Genomic DNA, 24,273 nt, shown 5'->3' on the forward strand with positions numbered 1-24,273 from the left:
ATGCTACACCATGGATGAAACTTGAAAACAGTATGCTAAATGAAAGAAGCCAGTCAAAAATGACCACATACTCTGTGATTCCATTCATATCAAATGTCCAGAATAGGTAAATCTGAAGAGACAGGAAGCAGATTAGTGGCTGTCAAGGGCTGAGGTGGCTGGGGGATGGACGAGATGACTGCTAATGGGTATGGTGTTCCTCTGAGGTTCATGACTGTGTCAAAACTGATTTTTTTCATGGTTGCACAACCCTGTTACTACACTAAAAACCATTCAGCTGTACACTTTAAATGAGTGAATTGCTAATATGTAAATTATATCTCAATAAAGCTGTTGTTTAAAAAAGGAAGAATCTACATCAGTGTGGAGCAGAGGAGACAAGCTAGAAAGAATAGAGTCCATAAGAAGAATACAGTTGTCTGTCCTTCAGTAGCTGAAGGAGATTGGTTCCAGGACCCCCGCAGATACCAAAATTTGTGGATGCTCAAGTCCCTTATATAAAATGGGTAGTACAGTCAGCCCTCCATATCTTTCGGTTCTGCATCCATGGACTCAACAAACTGCAGATGGAAAATATTTGGAAAAAGAACATTCCACAAAATTCCAAAAAGCAAACCTGAATTGGTGGCATGCTGGCAGCTATTTACATAACATTTACTTTGCAAGGGGTATTACAAGTAATCTAGAGATGATTTAAAGTACACAGGAATGTACAGAGATTATAGGCAAATACTGCACCGTTTTATATAAGGGACTTGAACAACTGCGGATTTTGGTATCCGAGGGGAGTCCTGGAACTACTCCCAGATGGATACCAAGGTACCAATGCGAAATGTTTCTCCTTCGTGAAATCAGGAATGATAGTTTATCCTTTGATATTTTTCCCTATACCAAATATTATCCTATTATTACAAGAAATAATTTGTGCCTCTCCGGAGAGTTGAAAGCTGAGTTTCAACTACTTAATTCTTTAACTCCTAAAACTCATAAAAGTTTTGGTTTGTCATTAGTCTAGTACACTTCCAATGTTATAGTGGCTGATTTGTTTCTTTTATTAAAGTTGGACGTATTTTACATATCATCTTGGTTGTGGTTTCTTTTGCAAGTCTGGAAATATAAATTTTCATTGTCACGTTCTTTTCGTTTAATTATTTAAGTAATAAAATAAGAGCTTTCTTGATAGTTCAGCAAGAATAAACTTTGTATTTTTCCATAGTGAAAATTAAAGGCAAAAGGAGGTGAAATAGAAGTTCAGGGAAGATGAACAAGAAAAGGATGTGAAAGGGCTTCCTAGGTGGCGCAGTGGTTAAGAATCCGCCTGCCAATGCAGGGGACAGGGGTTAGATCCCTGTCCCAGGAAGAGCCCACATGCTGCGGAGCAACTAAGCCGGTGTGCCACAACTATTGAGCCTGCACTTTAGAGCCTGTGAGCCACAACTACTGAGCCCATGTGCTGCAACTACTGAAGCCCACGCACCTAGAGCCCGTGCTCAACAAGAGAAGCCACGGCAATGAGGAGCCTGCACAGCACAACAAAGAGTAGCCCCCGCTCACTGCAACTAGAGAAAGCCCACGTGCAGCAACAAAGACCCAACACAGCCAATAAATAAATAAATAAATAAATAAATAAATAAATAAAATTTATTAAAAAAAAAAGAAAGAAAAGGATGTGAAAGACCCATACACTGACAGCTACAAAATATTGCTCAGATAAATGAAAGAACACATACATAAATGAAAAGAGGTACCTTTGCCATGGGTCAGGAAACTCAATATTGTTAAGCTGTCAATTATCTCAAAATTTGTTTGTAGATTCCACAAAATCCTAATCAAAATCCCCACAGGTTTTTTTTAAGACATTGACAAGTTGATTCTAAAATTCCTATAGGAATTCAAAAGATCTACAAGAGTCAAAACAACTTTGTAAAAGAATAAAGAAGTTGGAGGACTAATACAGCCTAATGTCAAGATTTACTGTAAAATATAATCAATACAGAGCAGAACTGGTGTAAAGACAGAAGAATCGATGAGACAGAAATGCATGTCTAGAAATGGGCCCGCAGAAACAGGGACAACTTACACCTACAAAGCCACAAAGGTAATTCATTGGCGAAAAGCTCCTCTTTTCCAAAAAAATTCTGGAACTATTGGATATCCACAGGCAATAAATAAAAATAATAACTTTGATCCATATCATTCATCATCTAAAAATCTAAACTGAAATAGATGACAGATCTCAACGTAAAACCTAAGATTATACAAATTTTAGCAGAATGAGAGCAGTCTTCATGACCTTTGGATAGGCAAACTGATATTTTGGACTTTATCAAATGTACAAACTGCCCTTTGAAAGACAGTGTTAAGACAATGGAAAGATAAACCACAGATGGGGAAAAACTTTACAGATCAGGTTACATCTAGAATACACAAAGAATTCTCAAAACAAGAGAGGTCAAGCAAAACAATTTTTAACAGTGCAAAAAGTTTGAACACATTCTTCACCAAAGGAGAGATATGAATGGCAAATAAGCACATGAACAGATGTTCAACACCAGTAGTCCTTAGGGAAATGTAAAATAAAACCGCAATGAGATCCCACCACACACCTATTAGAGCAGCCAAAATGAAAATGACGAACCTTACCGAGTGCTAGGGAGTATGTAGAGGAAGTTGCCATTCTCATATACAACTAGAAGGAATATTAATTAGTACAACCACGTTGGAAGTTTGGTGGTGGTCTAAAACATCAAACATCATCTCCTCCCACCATTCCATTCATAGCTAAAGTCTACTCAAGAGAAATGAAAGTATGTATACGGACATACAAAAACAGGAACACAAATATTTGTGGCAGCTTTATTTATAATAGACTTAAATTGTAAACAACCCAAATGGCCATCAAAAGGTGAATGGATAAATAGATGGCACTATGTCCATACAACGGAATAGTAACTACAACAAAAAGAAATGTGCCTTCACTGCCCGTCCGGGGAGAATGCAGGCTTCACAGGACGCCTGCGTTGACCCGCCTCCAGGAAGAATCTGGCGGCACCAAGTTACGCGGTCTCCTAGCAACCGGGAGGCTGGACAACAAACTCATGAAGCTGTGGTCTCCCCAGAGGCCAGGGGAACCATGGCGGACAAGAAGTGGCTGCTAGGGCCGGGGCCACTGGACCCGATGCCCCTGGGCATGAACTGCAAGCCCTGGTACAGAGACAAGTTACCCTCCAAGTGTTTCACAATGCACAAGAAGACGCTCCTGAAGTTCCCCACCTCCCTGGACAGCCGGCGGTGGATATTTGTGAAAGAGGGTCTGGATGACTTCCGGAAGGGCTGCCCGCCTTGTGACAACCTGATCACTCGCGGCCCTAAGGAGGGCTTTCTTCCTGTGATTGCTCCCAGAGTTCCCAAGCATGCCCCCAAAAAGAGTCAGAAAAAGCTGCCCAAAGAAGCAGATCTGTTTTCCACGCTCTCGCCAGCGCAGCTAGCACGGAAGGCATTTGTGGCAAACATTGAAGCCTGTCTGACCAAGCATCCCTTGGCTCTCTACCCGAATCTGGAGGAAGATCTACCTGCAGACCTCTTACTAAAGGTGCTGGGAGTGCTCGATCCTGACAGGAAGCTAGAGGACACGTGGGCTTATTGTCAGGGCCCCAGAGAAAAAACAAAGTCCCCCCAAAAGCTTCGTAAAAAACGTCCTGCCAAGGTCTACCTGGAACCTCTCAAGGCGGCTCCTGTGTCACATCCAGCCAGTTTGCATCATGAAGACAAGAAGTCAAGCAGAAAGGATTCACTCACTCATCCTCCTATTCATAGAAAAGTACCGAAAGGAATTCCTAAATTCTGCAGGTGCGTTGCTACTTTTGGAGACCTGGGCGTCAATGAAGAGTTCATGAAACTGTGTGAGGTTAGCTGTGAGCGCCCACCAAAAGGAACCCAGGTTTCTTCAAACGTAAAGTACAGCATGGGGCTAAATAAAATGGAGGAGATAAAATTCTCCATGGAGGAGCAAAACTGGGAGAGGAAACTCCAGAAACCATCGAATTCTTATAAACCCAGCTGGGTGAAGATGAGGTATGGTGCATGGTACCTGAAACCCAAGTTGTGGAAAAAAGTAGTAAATGACGAACCTTGGATTGACCCCAACGTCTTACTTGAAGATGGGACTTTTGGAAGGAAGCTTACTGAACCGGACATTCTTGAAGATCTTTATGGAACAATTGCATTTAAAGATTTCATTCTAAGCAAGGACTACAGGATGCCGGACATGCTTGAGAAGTTGTTCATCAGGAAGGGATGGCAATACGATTCTGTTAGGACGCCTATCTACAAAGTAATAAAAAATCAACTTCAATGCAGAAGATGATGCACAGGAAGATGTTTAGACAGTTTTCTATTTACTGCTTACTTGGCTATTTCTCTGTCTCATTTTAATAACAATCAGAATTCATGGTGAGGGTCCATCCCACCATGTATGTACAATTTTGAGTCTACATCTGTATATTTAACACCTAATGCTTATAAACATTTCTCAATGACCTTCTGCTTGGGTTCATCAATATTTTATAAATTTTATCAATTTGAAATCAACATTCACATATACTCTGCTCACAGTGTTGTGACTACTACATTGTTATATCAATTATTTGTAAAAATAAAACCATAAAAAAGAATTACTTTTTAAAAGTATGATCTAATTATGTCAGCTACAAAATGGGATAAATTTCAAAATAACTGTGCTGAGAAAAAGGAGACATATAATTCCACTTGTGTTAAAATTATAATGAACTCATGATGACAATTACTTTCTTAAGCAAAACTTGAAATCTGTAGCCAAAATAATGTTAGCCCCATTTAATAATGACATTATCTCCCTTATTAGGATTGCATCAAGCCCCCAAAACAGATTGAAAACTATTTATCCAAATTATAGGTGAAACTTTAGTTATGCTGTTTCATCATGCTTCCCAACTGAATATACTTAAAATTTTTTTACCATAGTCATAAAAATTTACCATGAAAGAGTGTTTCCATATCATATACCACAGATGCAGAATAGCAGGGAGCTTTAAGTTCTTGGCAAATCTCGTGTACAGAATAGGTCTGTGGGAGCAAAACTATCCAGCACCACCAAATATCCACACATATCTATTCAAGAAAGATTAATCTTTGCATTGCATGAACAGCGATTTAAAACTCACTCATAAATGTAAAATAAGAAATCAAGCAACTTCTTTACATTTCTGAAATAACAGGTAAAACTGTCTGGACAAGAAATTTGTAGCTAGAAAGATCTGTAGCAGAGATCTGGAGCGCACTTCTGTTTCCAGTAATGAAGGAATTCATCTGTAACTGGAAGTATCTGTATATACTTCACTCTTGTGAGAAGGGAACACAGCCATCAGGTTGTAGTAGTCACCAATGTCCTTATTGCAATCAACTACTCCCTTGTCACTTGCTTCCCCATTTGCACTGAGGTTACTTAGTGTCTGAATTACTGACTTGCTCCCTGTGACTACTCTCAATGTCCTTGATTTAAATGTTCACTATATGTGCCAATTAATATGCTAATTATCTGCTTTATCCCATTGTATTTTAACACAAATCACCCCATTTTAAACATAACAGGCACTCAAATAGTCAACTGCATGAATGAATGAATGAATGAATGAATGAATGAATTTATCTTTGAAATAAGTAAATCAGGTAAATCAAACTGTAGTGTGAAATGACTCCATGGGCAGTAGTTCATTAGAAGAGCTATGATGTACAAGACAGGTAAGAAGGGAGATTTAAGTCTCCCACTTAACCAAGAGGAGAATCCATTATCTACAGTTTCCTCAATTTTAAAAGTGCATTAAAGAATATGCACATGCCATAGAAACAGCAACACTTTTAGAGTCAGCAGACACACACTAGAATGCCCTGTTTTCCTTATTTTAGTTACGTGACCTTGTACGTCAAGAAGCATGTCTCCTCATCTATAAAATGGAGACCATATTACCAAGTTAAAATTTTGCTGAAAATTAAAGGATTACGTTATATAAATGCCTAATACCACCAACATCACAGAACAGATATTCAGCATACATTTGTGAAAGAGGAGGGAATAAGGAAGAAGGGTTCTAAAAAGGTACACAGGAAAGAAACCAAGGGAAAAAAAGAACTTTTTGACGGTGTTTATCCAGGGTGATAGTCTTCAACTAAACTTCACTCAATACTTGCTTTTGCTTAAGCTGAAAACGTGCATTTGCAAAATAAGAGTTACTAATAAGGCCTCCTATCGCTTACAGGTGAAAATAAAATTTTCCTTGGAGAATTATATGGGTTTTTTCACTGCAGCAATTACCCACAATGGTATTAGTTATCATACAGACACAAACAGAATTTAGATTTCTTAACAACAGTGACACTTCAAAATCCATAGGTTTTAGAAGGAGAGGGAATTCAGGAGAGCCTGACATATAATTGTGCTAGTGTAGCGACTTCAAGTTTTCAAAATGGCCATTCACAGTCTTTGTGGGCCTTTGTTTTTTGTTTTGAGGTTTACAACATAGAGAAACCCCAAAGAATGATTATCTCCATTTTATAACTGAGAAAATTCCAGAAGGCTGAATTATCTAAGGTCAAGTGTGAGGTCAAAGTCTTGTAATTGTGTGTATTATTTCCACACTGACACTCAGCAATATCATGGACAGTGAACTATTCACCTTGAAACCTTGGACCCCAACCATTGAAACTAGAGGAAGAACATATACAGCACCAGGGTCTCTAATAAAAGAAACATAAAGATGGACTTTCATTTTCTGGAACCCGTTGTACCCTGCTCTTCCATCTTGCCTGTTACAGCAACCACAGGTTTGTCAGTTGTGTGGCAGGAGCAGGGATAAATTAAATTCAGCTCTGGAAGGATGTAAAAATCACAAACGAAGTAGAACTGGATAGCATGGCCAGCGATACCCATGTCATGCTCTCCTGATCTCTTCCCATTTAAACAGAGGATAAGGACGCCGTCCTCTTTTTAATCTATCATTAGAGCAACTAAGGAATCTTTAGCGTGTATAATAAAAACCATGCTTTTAAGTAAGGAAAATATTTATGGCACTGTTTATAATATTTATAGCATACCCAACAAATCTTTGCATTGTGAGGAAGAAACTGAGCTCATGCAAGAATTGAAAGCTAATGAAATAGCTACTCTTGTGGTTCAATAGCTTACATAATGGGAAATCTGCTCAGCCATCAAGGGGACTGTATATTGGGCTCCAAAGCCAGGCAAGTCTGTGCATGGGTTCCAAGATTTCGCAGAGTCACTGTTTGGGTTCCTGGTTGGGCAAGCCTAGAGGCTGCGCTCTGCAGTTGGATGGGGCTGCTGGCTTGCAACCCTGCCTAAATAGGGATATAGGACGAATCCCATGGCTGGGTCAGACTGCTGGCTGGGGACCCCATCTGGGTAGAGCTGCCCATGTGCTCCCTGGCCAGATAAGATTACTGGCTCCACACCACATGTGGAAGGAACTGCTGGCTGTGCTCTCTGATTGGGCACCACTGCCATCAGGTACTCAGTCCATCAAAGTCTACGTGGTGGAAGCTGTAAGCCCTGCCCCTGTCCCCTTTATTTCAAGCTGATCCGAGGTGGTCAAGCTCTCCCTTTTCTTCCAATGTTCCTCATGAGATGGATAGAAGTGGACCTCATGGGAAGCTTCCCAGAATGTTGTGGAACGCAGATGTTCACACTGGCATCTCTTTTCCTCACTGTGGAAGTCTCTTGATGTGGCTCTGTGCTGGCCTGGAGGGAGGGCTATGTGGTCAAAGTGAAGCTGCCTTGTAGTCCACAGGAAGGTGCTTCAGCCTCACTTCCGGATTCTGGGATTTTATTTTTTTCTCACAAAGGCCTTTTCGTCTGTGGATAGTTGCTAGTCGGTCTTTGAGGAAAACTAAAGCTGGTAACCTCTGATTCTGCCATCTTGCTGATTTCACACCCCCCTTCCCCAATCAGACTTTCTTTCTAGCATCTGGGGGAAGTAACTAACCTCTAAAGATCACTCAAGGGACTTTCCTGGTGGTCCACTGGTTAAGACTCCCTGCTTCCACTGCAGGGGGTGCAGGTTCCAGCCCTAGTTGGGGAACTAAGATCCCACGTGCTGTGTGGTGCAGCAAAAAAAAAAAAGATGACAATAAAAAAAAGTCACTTAAATCTACTAACATTGCGTATTTACATTCTTTCCTTCATATCCTTAAATTAAAAACATACTCAGCTTTGTGAGCTATCATATTTCTCATAATACAGTAGAGAATACCAGTACCAGGATCTAATGGATCTGTAGTCAATAGACTAAAGATCTGTACTCTTGAAATAATTTAAAATATATCTATTACTTTACTACTACACTGAAATAATTTAAAATAAAATGATTAAAAATAAGATCTACTACTCTTCACACTATTATTATTATTAAGCCCCAAGTAGAGAAAGCTCTGCAATAGAAATAGACATGATCTAATGTCCCTGACCTTAGGAAGTCTACAATTTCCTTAGAGTGAAAAGACAGATACATTTGAAATTAAACAGCAATTCAGGACTATAATATTAGAAATGTCTAAAGGCTATATAAATGTATACTTTTTATAAGCTATTTTTGGAGATTAATTCCTCTTTCTCATACTAATCTTTGGGATTTATTGATTCTGAAAGCTATTCATATTTTGGAACTGCATTACCTGCTAACCTTTCCACCAGAAATAACATGAAACAGATTTCAGTGACTAGCTAAAAAAGAAAAGGAACAAAATAAGAGGGAAGGGAAAAAGCATTACATTAGCCTTCCAGGGTTTTTAACAAAAGAGTCTAAAATTTAAAAATTAAGGGGAGCTTTTATATAGTGAGTAGGGTCAGGGTCAGTCTAGTTCCTAAAATAATAGCTACTGTGTATTAGTTGCAATCAATGAGCTGTGTAATATTAGCATCATCATAAATGCATCACTTAACTTAATCCTCATAACACCATATAACATTAGTACCATTTTTCTGATGAGTAAATCACTATAGACAAGTTCACATAGCTTGGAAGGCATGGAGTCGGGCTTTCAACTGATGACTATTTGACAAAAAACCCCACATCTTTCACTGCCTCCTAAGAAGGGAGTAAAGAATGCATACTGCACTCATTCTGTACCTAGGTACCTTAAACAATGCAGTAGTATACTGAGAATATCGATCAGGAATAATCTAAATTCCCAAGATTGAAGTGCCCATTACATAGAACTTATTGAGAGATTAAATTTAAAAATCTTAGCTTACTTTTTAGTAGCTAGCAAAAAATTTCCTGAATCACTTCATATTATAGATATGAAAAATGCAGAACAATCAATAACTTCAGTTTTCTACTAGTGCTGACTTAATCCATGGCATCTAGTTCAACATTTGTATTTTTCTAAAAATTAAAAATTTACAGAAGGTACACACACACAATCAGATAAGATGCATGTTTCCACTAATGTCTACATTACCTGGCGAATATACATCCACACCACAATCCACATTAAGGTCCAGATTTTAGCAAACATTAACATTAGCAATCAAAGGCTAATACACACATACAAATGTACGCATTCCATACACACATACACACACTGTGGTTTTCTAACATGTTATTGAACCTATCACAAAATGTGGGTTGAGATGTTATTTTGTAAAGAGTTCTAATATTATATGACTACTTGTTTTCTCTTGTTCATTTGACCCAAAAGCATTCTTTTGCAAGAAGACAGTCTGAGAGATGCTCTAAATCATCCAGCTATGAAACAGAGTTTTATAAACCCAAATACCCCACTGAGACATTTACTTCAATGAACTGGTTTAATTCAAAATGTAATCTAACCAAACATGCTTAATAGCCTGGCTAGGAAAAGCAATACCATGGTTTATAGAACAGTGTCTCTGGAAAGACAGGAAGTGGACTCGGTTCTGCATAAAATCCTATTAATTCTACTTCCATTTCCCCCTCTTATATTTGTAGCAACTGAATAAACTGATTATGTTTTCTTCATCTTGTAGCTGCAATCTCTGTAGACAAACTGATTAAAATACTTACATTGATGTGATCAATATATTTATCAATCCATAATGACCCAGGAATTGATTTTCATAATTTGAGGAATTCTACACCTTGATTCATTTATATGCTATTGTCTTTTTACTAAAAATTAGGGATTGTTAATGTGGAAAATAAAAGAATTAAGGGGGAAAGGCCACATAGGGAAAACTGCAGTTCTCTATAGCAGGGGTCCCCAACCCCTGTCCGTCTGCAGCCTGTTAGTAACTGGGCCACACAGCAGGAGGTGAGCAGCGGGGCGAATGAATGAAGCCCTTCATCTGCTGCTCCCCATCGCTCACATTATTGCCTGAAGCATCCCCCCCAACTGTCCGTGGAAAAATTGTCTTCTACGAAACCAGTGCCTGGTGCCAAAACGGTTGGAGATTGCTGCTGTACAGCATAATTGAGGAATACATATGATTAAGGAAAAAAATGATGATTTAGGGGAGAATAAAAGCATGGATAATTGATAGAGAACTTGCGAAATAGGGAAACAACTGTAAATAGATTATTGTGGACATGGAATGGACATTTCTAGTTATCATTACTGTTTTTTTTTTTTTGTCCTTGACAGTTAAGATCTGAGGAATGTTAAGCAATGTTTCGATAGCTGCATGTATAAGAAAATAATATTCCTGCCACCAGAAGCTGCTCTAGTACACCTTTCCCCTTCTACTCCAGGCCACGGACTCTACCACACAGACACTCAAAGGGAAGAGTGCTATCCCTTAAAATTCTGTCAGTAGTTCTCTTCCTCTAAATTCCCAGTTTCAACAGCTTCTTCCTTTTCTAATGGGCTGCCTTTGGCCTCACCTTCCTTCCCAAATCACCAGTTACTCCACAACACAGCTACAGTTCACGTTCTGTGAAGGAATGCTAGCTTTTGTCTTGGTGCTCAGTCTCTCTTCCAAAATACATATACATACACACACACGTATATATATACACACACACACATATGAGATATGTATACACATATTTACAAATTGTTAGGTTTACATTTATAAAAGCATACTTTAAAGCTACAGAGCTTTATACCCAGTTTTATGTTTGTGCATATTAAAGTAAAATTAAAAGAACAACTTGTCACAACTGGGTGTCTTTGATTTTTTTCCTTCTAAAGGAAACAGTTTAAATACATATTCAACATCCACTCCCACTCACTGTTTTAATTTGGACAAATAAAGAAACTAAAACTTTCAAAGACCATTCAGTCTTTAATTCATGTTTTTGAGCCCCTACTATGTGAAATCTAGCATCAGACAAGTTAAAACACAGTCTTTGTTCTAATCCTCATGATCCAGACAGACTTTCCAAGCTACCTAGAGAGGAATCCAGTTCAGAGTGTCACTCTCTGCTATTTACAAGACGTGTGCTTGAGCATGTTACATACTCCGTAATTCACAATTTATTTATCTGAAAAAATATGGGTAAAAATAATAAAAATTAACTCAGAAAGTAAATGTAATAATAAGAAAATGTAGAGGCAACAGCCCAGAGACAGATAATATTGGTTTTAGATTGATACATCACTTTACCCCTCATTACAAGATTTGTTCATACATATGCATGCACATCAAATACATATATTTGGAGAGGATGATAAGCCACCAGCTGCTGTTGTATGGTCCACTTTCTTATGAATGTATCATTGAGCCTACTGCATTGCTAATTTCTAGAGAAGGGATTAACATGGAAGACTGAAGAGCACTTATCTGCAAAACAATGCAAATATGAAGAGTTTATAGAACAAGTTTCTGTGATAATACCAATAAAAAATACCTGGCATAGAAAGGTACTCACTAGAAATATACTGAATGAATGAATAAGAGCTAATCATTGACATTGAGTAAGAACTTACCACTATCAGTGGTGTAACTGTAAGTTCTTTTACATTTTTAAATGAAGAAGGGAATTGAAAGTCAAAACAGAGTTTTCACAGATTATAGCACTAGAATTTTCATTTGCTGACTGTGCATTTATTATGAATAATACTATGATGGTTAATATCATGTGTCAATTTGACTGGGCCATGGGGTGTCCTGATAGTTGGTCAAACATTATTCTGGGTGTGTCTGTAAAAGTGTTTTTGGATGAGATTAACATTTGATTTGGACAAGGATGACTACCTTTCACCACTTTCACTCAACAAAGTACTGGGAGTCTGAACCAGAGCAATCAGTTAAAAAAAAAAAGAGAGAAAGAGATAAAAGGAAACCAAATTAGAAAGGAAGAAGTAAAAATGTTTCTATATGCAGAGGACATGATATTATATATAGAAAACTCTAGACTCCACCCTAAAACTGTTAGAACAAATAAACAAATTTGAAGTTGCAGGGTACAAAGTCAATATACAAAAATCAGTTGCATTTGTATACACTAATAACAAACTATCAGAAAGAGAAATTAAGAAATCAATCCCATCTATGATGGCAACAAAAATAATAAATACATAGGAATAAATTTAACCACGGAGGTGAAAGATCTGTACATTGAAAACTGTAAAACACTGATGAAAGAAATTGAAGAAGGCACAAATAAATGGATAGTCTGTGCCCATGGGTTGGAAAAATTAATATTGTTAAAATACTCATAAATTCAAAACACTCTACAGATTTAATGCAATCCCTATCACAATTCCAATGGCATCTTTCCCAGATAGAAAAAAACAATCCTAAAATTTGTATGGAATCACAAAAGAACCCAAATAGCCAAAGAAATCTTGAGAAAGAAGAACAAAGCTGGAGATATCACATTTCCTGATTTCAAACTATATTACAAAGGTACAGTAATCAACACAATATGGTACTGGCATAAAAACAGACAAATCAATGGAACAGAAAATAGAAAGACCAGGACAAATTCCACACATACATGGTCAATTAACCTATGACGAAAGAGGCAGAAATAGACAATCGGGAAAGAAGAGTCACGTCAGGAAATAGTATTGGGAATACTGGACAGCCACATGCAAAAGAATGAGACTGGACCTTTAGCTTTCACACACACACACAAATCAACTCAAACTGGATTCAAAACTTGAATGTAAGACCTGAAACCATAAAACTCCTAGAAGAAAACATAGGAGGTAAGCTCCTTGACACCACTCTTGGTGATGATTTTTCAGATTTGGCATCTAAAGCAAAGTCAACAAAATATAAAATAAACAAGTGGAATTTAATCAAACTAAAAAGCTTCTACACAGCAAAGGAAACCATCAACAAACCAAAAAGGCAACATATAGAATGGGATAACATATTTGCAAATCATGTATCAGATAAGGAGTTAATATGTAAAACACATAAAGAAATCACATAACTCAATAGCAAAAACCCAAACAATGTGATTTTAAAATGGGTAAAGGAAGTAAACAGACATTTTTCCAAAGAAGGCATCCAAATGGGCAACAGATACATGAAAAGATGTTCAACATCACTAGTGATCAGGGAAATGAAAATCAAAAATACAATGAGATATCATCTCACACCTGTTAGAATACCTATCACCAAAAAGGTAAGAAATAACAAGTAATAGTGAGAATGTGGAGAAAAGGGAACCCTTATGCACTGTTGGTTGGAATGTAAATTGGTGCAGCCACGATGAAAAACAGTATGGAGGTTCCTCAAAAAAAATACAAATAAAACTACTATATAGTCATATAAATACTACTGGAAACTACTAAGTACAATATGAACTACTATTGACAAGAACAGAAATACCAAACTGGAATCTAGAATTTCACTTCTGGGTATATATCCAAAGGAAATGAAATCACTATCTCTAAAAGATATCCGAAACTTCATGTTTGCTGCACATTATGTACACTAGCCAAAACATGGAAACAACCCAAGTGTCCATCGTTGGATGAATGGATAAAGAAAACGCTGTACATATATACAATAGAATATTATTCAGTCATAAGAAAAGGAGGGACTTCCCTGGTGGCACAGTGGTTGAGAACCTGCCTGCCAATGCAGGGGACAAGGGTTCAATTGCTGGTCCAGGAAGATCCCATAAGCCACGGAGCAAATAAGCCTGTGTGCCACAACTACTGAGCCTGCGCTCTAGAGCCCGTGAGCCACAACTATTGAGCCCGTGAGCCACAATTACTGAAGCCTGCATGCCTAGAGCCTGTGCTCTGCAACAAGAGAAGCCACGAAAATGAGAAGCCCGTGCACTGCAATGAAGAGTAGCCCCCACTTTCCTCAACTAGAGAAAGCCCATGTGAAGCAAAAAAGACCCAATGCAATTTAAAAATAAATAAATTTATTTAAAAAAAGAAAAAGAGAAGAAGGAAATACTGCCAATTGCAACATGGATGCACCTTGAGGCCATTATGCTTAGTGAAATAAGTTACAGTGAGACAAATATTGTATGATATCACTTACAAACGGTATCTAAAAAAAAAAGGAACTCACAGACACAGAGAAGAAATTGGTGGTTGCCAGAGGTGGGGATGGGCAGTGGGGGAAATGGGCGAAGGTAGTCAAAAGGTAAATATGTCCAGAGATGATTCAAAATGGCAGAGTAGAAGGACATGCACTCACTCCCTCTTGCAAGAGCACCAGAATTACAACTAACTGCTGAACAATCATCGACACAAAGATACTGGAACTCACCAAAAAAGACACCCCACATCCAGAGACAAAGGAGGAGCCACAATGAGATGGTAGGAGGCGTGCAATTGGGATAAAATCCAAACAAATAAATGCTGCGTGGGCGACTCACAAACTGGACAACAGTTATGCCACAGAAGACCACATACTAAAGTTAAGGTTCTGAGCCTCACATCAGATTTCCCAACCTGGGGGTCCAGCAACAGGAGGAGGAACCCCCAGAAAATCAGACTTTGAAAGGCAGCGGGATTTGATTGAAGGACCTCCACAGGACTGGGGGAAACAGAGACTCCACTCTTGGAGGGCACACAAAAAACAGTGTGCTCAACAGGACGCAGGGGGAAGGAGCAGTGGCCCCATAGGAGACTGAACCAGACCTAGCTGCTGGTGTTGGAGGGTCGCCTGCAAACGTGAGGGGCAGCTGTGGCTCACTGCAGGGACAGGGACACTGGCAGCAGGGGTTCTGGGAAGTGTTCATTGGCGTGAGACTCGCAGACTCCGCCATTAGCCCCACCAAAAAGCCTGTAAACTCCAGTGCTGGGTGGGCTCAGGCCAAACAACCAACAGGGTAGGAACACAGCCCAACCTGCTGGCAGACAGGCAGATTAAAGTTTTACTGAGCTCTGCCCATCAAAGTGGACTAAAGTTTTACTGAGCTCTGCCCACCCAGCCCTACCCACCATCAGTTCCTCCCATCAGGAAGCACCCAGGAGCCTCCTAGACAGCTTCCTCCACAAAAGGGCAGAAAGCAGTATCAAGCAGTATCAGCACAATTTTGTTCTGTGGAACTGAAAACCACAACCACAGAAAGAGAGAGAAAATGAACAAGCAGAGGACTTTGTACCAGATGAAGGGACAAGATAAAACACCAGAAAAACAACTAAGTGAAGAGGAGATAGGCACCCTCCCAGAAAAAGAATTCAGAATAATGATGGTGAACATGATCCAGGACTGTGAAAAGAGACTGGATGCAAAGATCGAAAACTTGCAAGAAAAGTTTAACAAACAACTGGAAGAATTAAACAACAAACAAACAGAGATAAGCAACACAATAACTGAAAAGAAAAACACACTAGAAGGAACCAATAGCAGATTAACTGAGGCAGAAGGGCGCATGAGTGGCCTGGAAGACAGAATGATGAAAATCACTGATGCAGAAGAGAAAAAAGAAAAAAGAATGAAAAGAACTGAACACAGCCTAAGAGACCTCTGGGACAATGTTAAACTCACCAATATTCGCATTATAAGGGTTCCAGAAGGAGAAGAGAGAGAGAAAGGACCTGAGAAAATATTGGAAGAGATTATAGTGGAAAACATCTCTAACATGGGAAAGGAAATAGCCACCCAAGTCCAGGAAGTGCAGAGAGTCTCAGGCAAGATAAACCCAAGGAGAAACACGCCAAGACATACAGGAGTCAAATAGACAAAAATTAAAGACAGAGAAAAGTTACTAAAAGCAACAAGGGAAAAATGACAAATAACATACAAGGGAACTCCCATAAGGGTAACAGCTGATTTCTCAGCAGACATTCTACAAGCCAGAAGGGAGCAGCACAATATATTTAAAGCGATGAAAGGGAAGAACCTACAACCAAGAATACTCTACCCAGCAAGGATCTCACTCAGATGCGATGGAGAAATCAAAAGCTTTACAGACAAGCAACAGCTAAGAGAATTCAGCACCACCAAACCAGCTCTACAACAAATGCTAAGCAGGAAACATAAGAGAAGAAAAGGACCTACAAAAACAAAAACAAAACAATTAATAAAATGGTAATAGGAACATACATATCAATAATTACCTTGAATGTAAATGGACTAAATGTTCCAACCAAAAGACACAGACAGGGTGAATGGATAAAAAAACAAGACCTATATATATGCTGTCTACAGGAGACCCACTTCAGACCTAGGAACACATACTGACTGAAAGTGAGGGGGTGGAAAAAGATATTCCATGCAAATGGAAATCAAAAGACAGCTGGAGTAGTGATACTCATAGCAGATAAAATAGATTTTAAAATAACAAATGTTATAAGAGATAAGAATGGACACTACATAAAGATCAAGGGATCAGTCCAAGGAGAAGAGATAACAATTATAAATACATATGCACCAAATAAAGGAGCAATCGATACATAAGGCAAATGCTAACAACTATGAAAGAGGAAATCGACAGTAACACAATCATAGTAGGGGACTTTAACACCCCACTTACACCAATGGACAGATCATCCACACAGAAAATTAATAAGGAAACACAAGCTTTAAAAGACACAATAAATCAGCTTGATTTAATAGATATCTATAGGACATTACATCCAAAAACAGCAGATTACATATTCTTCTCAAGTGCACACAGAACATTCTCCAGGATAGATCACATTTGGGGTCATAAATCAAGCCTTGGTAAATTCAAGAAAATTAAAATCGTATCAAGCATCTTTTCTGAACACAACACTATGAGATTAGAAATCAATTACAAGAAAAAAAACTGTAAAAAACACAAACACATGGAACCTAAAAAATATGCTAGTAAAAAACCAAGAGATCACTGAAGAAACCAAAGAGGAAATCAAAAAATACCTAGAGACGAATGACAATGAAAATACAACAGTCCAAAACCTATGGGATGCAGCAAAAGCACTTCTAAGAGGGACGTTTATAGCAATACAATCCTACCTCAAGAAACAAGAAAAATCCCCAATAAACAATCTAACCTTACACCTAAAGAAACCAGGGAAAGAAGAGCAGACAAAACCCAAAGTTAGTAGATGGAGAGAAATCATAAAGATCAGAGTAGACATAAATGAAATAGAAACAAAGAAAACAATAGCAAAAATCAATAAAAACTACAAGCTGTTTCTTTGAGAAGATAAAAAAAATTGATAAACCTCTAGCAAGACTCATCAAGAAAAAGAGGGAAAGGACTCAAATCAGTTAAATTAGAAATGAAACAGGAGAAGTTGCAACACACACCACAGAAATAAAAAGCACCATAAGAGACTACTACCAGCAAATATATGCCAATAAAATGGACAACCTGGATGAAATGCACAGATTCTTAGGAAGGGATAACCTTCCAAGACTGAATCAGGAAGTAATAGAAAATATGAACAGACCAATCACAAATAATGAAATTGAAACTGTGATTAAAAACTTTCCAAAAAAGTCCAGGACCAGATGGCTTCACAGGTGAATTTTGTCAAACATTTAGAGAAGAGCTAACACCCATCCTTCTCCAAATCTTCCAAAACACTGCAGAGGAAGGAACACTCCTAAACTCATTTTATGAGGCCACCATCACCCTGATACCAAAACCAGACAAAGATACTACAGAAAAAGAAAATAACAGACCAATATCACTGATGAATTTAGATGCAAAAATCCGCAACAAATCACTAGCCAACAGAATCCAACAGCACAGTAAAAGGATCATACACCATGATCAAGTGGGGTTTATCCCTGGAATGCAAGGATTTTTCTTCAATATATGCAAATCAATCCATGCGATACACCATATTAACCAATTTTAGGATAAAAACCACATGATCATCTCAATAGACGCAGAAAAAGCTTTTGACAAAATTTAACACCCATTTACGAAAAAAACTCTCCAGAAGGTGGGCATAGAGGGAACCTACCTCAACATAATAAAGGCCATATATGACAAGCGCACAGCAAACATCATTCTCAATGGTGAAAAACTGAAAACATTCCCTCTAAGATCAGGAACAAGACAAGGATGTCCACTCTCGCCACTACTATTCAACATAGTTTTGGAAGTCCTTGCCACAGCAATCAGAGAAGAAGAAGAAATAAAAGGAATCCAAATTGGAAAAAAAGAAGTAAAACTGTCACTGCTTGCAGATGACATGATACTATACATAGAAAATCCTACAGATGCCACCAGAAAACTACTTGAGCTCATCAATGAATTTGGTAAAGTTGCAGCAGACAAAATTAACACACAGACATCTCTTGCATTTCTATACACGAACAATAAAAGATGAGAAAGAAAATTTAAGGAAACAATCCCATTCACCGTTGCAACAAGAAGAATAAAATACCTAGGAATAAACGTAACTAAAGAGGTTAAAGAGCGGTACTCAGAAAACTATAAGACACTAATGAAAGAAATCAAAGATGACACAAACAGAGAGATATTCCATGTTCTTTGACTGGAGGAATCAACATTGTGAAAATGACTATACTACCCAAAGAAATCTACAGAGTCAGTGCAATCCCTATCAAATTACCAATGGCAGTTTTTTACAGAACTAGAACAAAACATCTTAAAATTTGTATGGAGACACAAAAGACCTCCAATAGCCAAAGCAATGTTGATGGCAAAAAATGGAACTGAAGGAATCAGACTCCCTGACTTCAGACTATACTACAAAGCTATGGTAATCAAGACAATATGGTACTGGCACAAAAACAGAAATATAGACCAATGGAACAGGATAGAAAGCCCAGAGATAAACTATGGTCAACGAATTATGACAGAGGAGGCAAGGATAGACAATGGAGAAAAGGCAGCCTCTTCAATAAGTGGTGCTGGGAAAACTGCACAGCTATATGTAAAAGAATGAAATTAGAACACTCTTTAACACCATACACAAAAATAAACTTAAAATGGATTAAAGACCCAAATGTAAGGCCAGACACTCTAAAACTCCTAGAGGAAAACATAGGAAGAACACTCTTTCACAGAAATCACAGCAAGATCTTTTTTGACCCACCTCCTAGAGGAATGGAAAGAAAAACAAAAATAAATAAGTGGGACCTAATGAAACTTCAAAGCTTCTGCACAGCAAAGGAAACTATAAGCAAGACGAAAAAACAACCCTCAGAATGGGAGAAAATATTTGCAAAAAAATCAACAGACAAAGGTTTAAGCTCCAAAATATATAAACAGTTCATCCAGCTCAATATAAAAAAAAAATTACATAAACAACCCAATCCAAAAATGGGCAGAAGACCTAAATAGGCATTTCTCCAAAGCAGACATACAGATGGCCAAGAGGCACATGAACAGCAGCTCAACATCACTAATCATTAGAGAAATGCAAATCAAAACCACAGTGAGGTATCACCTCACACCAGTTAGAATGGGCATCATCAGAAAGTCTGCAAACAGTAAAAGCTGGAGAGCGTGTGGAGAAAAGGGAACCCTCTTGCCCTGTTGGTAGGAATGTAAATTGATACAGCCACTATGGAGAACAGTATGAAGGTTCCTTGAAAAACTAGAAATGGAGTTACCATATGACCCAGCAATCCCACTGCTGGGCATATACCAAGAGAACACCATCATTCAAAAAGACACATGCACTCCAATGTTCAGTACAGCACTATGTGCAATAGCTAAGTCATGGAAGCTACCTAAATGTCCATCAAGAGATCAATGGATAAAGAAGATGTGGTAAGTGTATACAATGGAATATTGCTCAGCCATGAAAAGGAACAAAATTGGGACCTTTGTAGAGACATGGATGGATCTAGAGACTGTCATACAGAGTGAAGCGAGTCAGAAAGAGAAAAACACATATTGTATATTAACACATATGTGTGGAATATAGAAAACTGGTACAGATCAACTGGTTTGCAAGGCAGAAATAGAGACCCAGATGTAGAGAACAAACATATGGACACCAAGTGGGAAAAGCGGACGGGGGTGGAGTTTGGGGGTGGGATGAATTGGGAGATTGGGATTGCCATATATGCATTACTAATGAGCAAATCATCAAATTTTACACTTTGGATATATGCAGTCTATTATATGTCAATTGTATCTCAATAAAAGTTCTTAAAGAAATAAAAAAGGTAAAAATGTCCAATTATAAGTCCCAGGAATGTAATGCACAGCATGTTGACTATATAGTTAACAATACTGTACTGTATAGTTGAAAGCTGCTAAGAGAGTAGATCTTAAAACTTCTCATCACAAGAGAAAACATTTTATAACTATGTGAGTTGATTACTGTTAACTAAATTTATTGTGGTAATCATCTCTCAATATATACATATATCAAATTGTACACCTTGGACTAATACAATGTGATATGCTAATTATATCTCAATACAACTTGAAAAAGAATCTTGCCTTAACCAAAACTTGAATTGATACACTGAGTAAGGCAGATTGCCCTCCTTAGTGTGGATAAGCCTTTTCTAAACACTTGAAGGCCTCAAAAGAACAAAAAGGCTGGCCCTCTTTTGACTAAGAGGGAATGCCTCCTGTCTGACTGCCTTTGATGTAGGACAGTGTTTTTTTCTTACCTTCCAACTTAAAGGGAAATATCAGCTCCTCTTGGTTCTCTTTCTATTCAGGTTCCCCTACACCTCCAGCTTGCTGACTGCAGATCTTGGGTTTTGTCAGCCTCCATAATTGCATATGACAATTCTTATCATCAGTCAATCAATGCTATTAGTTCTGCTTCTCTGGAGAACCCTGCCTAATACGAATACTGACCACAAACATTTCATTTTATGGTGCTATAATCACAGTGGAAAAAAATACGATCTGCTCTCAAGTTTTGTCACTCTGTACTTAGTTTTATAGTCTTCATTAACAAAAAATTGGATGAAATGCTTTTGTTTATACATATGCATATTTCTTTCGTGGAGATTTGAGGTCCCAGTCCATGCTTGTTTGTTGATTTTGCCTTAGAAAAGTTGGTTTTTAAGTTTTCGGTTTCTCTTAGGTATAATATATATTTTACTGTGACCTACTTACCCAGGAAGTAATGATGAGGTATAAAATTTCTGAGAGACACCATTATCACCCCATAGGACAAAAACAACCATTCAAGAGTATTATTGTTTTAAAAATGTGTGGAGTAAAACTGTAGGGATAATAAATATTAAATAAAGATTTGTTGAATGAATGAATGAATGAAAGACGATTTGAGATCAATGGTATTTTCCTACCACTGTGGCTCATTCCATACAACATAATTGAGGGGTTAAAAAAAAATGCTTGCTGAGCGGCAGCGAAAGGACAAATGAGGTTGGAGAGGATGACTACATCCACAGGGTTAAGTTCTTTCTCTAAGAATGCATCTAAGCCTTTGGTTTCCTGACAGAGAAAAGACAAGTCTGCACTTACCCAAGAGGAAGGAACCTGGTAAGCCAGGTGAAAGGGGCTGTGTTTCTAGGACTGTGCGGAAAGCTTAAGAGATGAGAAAGAGAACAAAGGGAGCAAAGGCCAAGTGCAAAAGGAGCGAAACCTGGAGAGGTGTAAAGAGTCACAGACTTTGGAGGTGGTGCTCTGCTGTCAGAAAAGTGTGAACTTGACCAGGAACAGAAAGCGAAAGGTGGAGATCACCAGCGTGAATAAGGTCCAGGGACCCAGTGCAGAGGCTATCAGAAGCGTCACGAGCGTGGTGCTGAAGTCACTGAGGAGAGCTGCCCTCAAACAGAGCTCTGGGGTAGTAAACAGAACCTGTGATACCACCAAAGGACTGTTTAATGACACAATCACATTAGGGTACTATTCAGAGAAGTTGCGCAAAGAAATCACGCGTGTGATTAATTCAAAACGGTGGCACTTATATTCGTGAAAAATGCTTGTAATATTAGGCCAGACGCTCAGCGCAGTCTCCGTGCCTCACCCAGGCCCGGATGGAACCTGGGACACAGTGTTCGGGCCCCGCCCTCCGAACGCTCCCCCGCCCCCTCCCCGCCCCGCCCCCCCCCCCCCCCCCCCCCCCCCGGCTTTAACGGATTTCGAACCTCCTCTCCCCCCCTCCCAAACCCAGTAATAACGGATCCTCCTTCCGGTTCATCCCAGAGCTGCAGCCCTAACCTGAGCTACTGACCTCCGGCCACCCTCATCGACCACCATGGGAAATCTTCGAGGCCGCTACCGCCCTCCGCACCGTCTCACCTTCACGCCCACCCTGCCCGGACCGCCAGCCATGCTGTCCCCGCCACCCCGGCAGATGCGCCAGAACTACCACCCCGACTGCGAGGCCGCCATCAACAGTCAAGTCAACCTGCAGCTCCACGCCTCCATCGTGTACCTGGCCGTGGCCTTTTACCTCGACCGAGACGACGTGGCCTTGAAGCAGTTCTTCAGCTTCTTCCTGCGCAGCTCCTACGAGCACCGCGAGCAAGCCAAGGGCCTGCTGCGCCTGCAGAACCAGCGCGGGGGCCGCTTCCAACTCGGCAACGTCTGCAAGCTAGACACCGACGACTGGGAGAGCGGCCTCAAGGCCATGCAGTACACCTTGCTCCTGGAGAAGCGCGTCAACCAGAGCCTGCTCGACCTGCACCAGCTGGCCACCGACAAGAGGGACCCCCAACTGTGTCACTTCCTGGAGACCCACTACCTCGAGCAGCAGGTGGAGTTCATCAGAGAGCTGGGGGATCAAGTCACCAGCCTGAGCAACATGGAAGCCCCGAATGGCGACACGGCAGAGTACCTCTTTGGCAAGCTCACCCTGGGCGATGGCGACAAGAAGGACTGAGCCTGGACTGGACTTTCCCAGAGCCACGGGCTGACTGCCCAAGGTCACCATGCCTGCCACGCAGACCGCAGTATTGCCCTTGCAGAGAAAGTTGACGGAAGTTTTTGTCTTGCAGTTTTGCCATGTCTTCCAATCAAGTTACTTGGTTCCTAGATAAATAAAGGTCTCTGGTTGATTCCTGTGTGCAAATCTCTCACTTTTTAAAACAGGTATCTAGGAGTCTCTCCACCCACCTATGCCCTATCCACATGCAGCTCAGGATCTCCACAGAGGGAGGGAGAAGGTGTTCCACGGGACCCTGGAAAACACAAAATCTACCTTCCCCTAAGAAGTAATGTGAGGGTGGTCTGGGACTCTGGTGAAACAGGTCCTGAAAATCATGATTGGGGTGGATCTGGGGAAAGAGTGAAGGGAATGCGATTGGGCAGGGGTTGAAATAAAGGGGGTCTTCACTTCATTTGCCATGTTAATGGTTAACTCTGGGTAGCAAGATGGGGGTCCTAGAAGCCAGCATGGCAGAGTCCCTCTTTGACAAGCTCAACATGAAGAGAGGCCCTGGTGAATGTGGGTGCCTGTGAATAGTAAAAGTACAGAAATGACCTGAAAATCACAATGCTGGTGCCTCTGGAGAAAGAGTCAAGAGAATGGGATGGGGAAGCAATTAAAATAGAGGAAGTCTTCAACTTTACTTGAAAACTATGAATTTACTAAAATATGCAAGTGTTACTACTTGTTGATTCTGGGAAGCAAGATGGAGACCCCAGAAGTCAGCTTGGCAGAGTCCCTTTTTGACAAGCTCACTCTGAACAACAGTGATCATGAAAACTCAGCCTTCAGCTGGCTTGCACACAAATGCAGGGGTTACTCCCTAGGTCACCATGCTAGACATGCATGCTGCCCTTCCTAAACATACAATGGAGTTTTCTCTCTCAATTGTACCCTTTCTTCCACTAAGGTAACATGGTACCCACAATCCAAGTCCCTCAACAGAAGAACTGAAAAATATAAAGTCAAGGCTGATGGTCCATTTGTGATATTGAATATTAGGTAGAATAAATTCCCCTGAATGTTAAGCCAAGTGACTCT

At 39.6% G+C, this 24,273-nt stretch overlaps 2 protein-coding genes across 3 annotated transcripts; both read left to right on the forward strand.

The window, feature by feature from the left end:
- Positions 1–3,133: 3,133 nt before the first annotated feature.
- LOC130841548 (protein FAM47E-like) lies at positions 3,134–4,366 on the forward strand. The gene has a single exon (XM_057717669.1). It carries the CDS (start codon positions 3,134–3,136, stop codon positions 4,364–4,366), a length of 1,233 nt encoding a protein of 410 aa, XP_057573652.1.
- Positions 4,367–13,932: 9,566 nt separating this feature from the next.
- LOC130842018 (ferritin heavy chain-like) lies at positions 13,933–23,187 on the forward strand. 2 transcript variants are annotated; one of them, XM_057718665.1, is made up of 2 exons: positions 13,933–13,947; positions 22,660–23,187. In XM_057718665.1, exons 1-2 carry the CDS (start codon positions 13,933–13,935, stop codon positions 23,185–23,187), a joined length of 543 nt encoding a protein of 180 aa, XP_057574648.1. The 2 variants fall into 2 exon arrangements, with proteins under 2 accessions (XP_057574648.1, XP_057574646.1); XM_057718663.1 differs by lacking the exon at positions 13,933–13,947 and having other exon boundaries at positions 22,636–23,187.
- The last annotated feature ends 1,086 nt before the right edge of the window (positions 23,188–24,273 follow it).

The sequence above is a fragment of the Hippopotamus amphibius genome, chromosome X (genome assembly GCF_030028045.1).
Source record: "Hippopotamus amphibius kiboko isolate mHipAmp2 chromosome X, mHipAmp2.hap2, whole genome shotgun sequence".
In the NCBI taxonomy this organism is placed as follows: Eukaryota; Metazoa; Chordata; class Mammalia; order Artiodactyla; family Hippopotamidae; genus Hippopotamus; species Hippopotamus amphibius.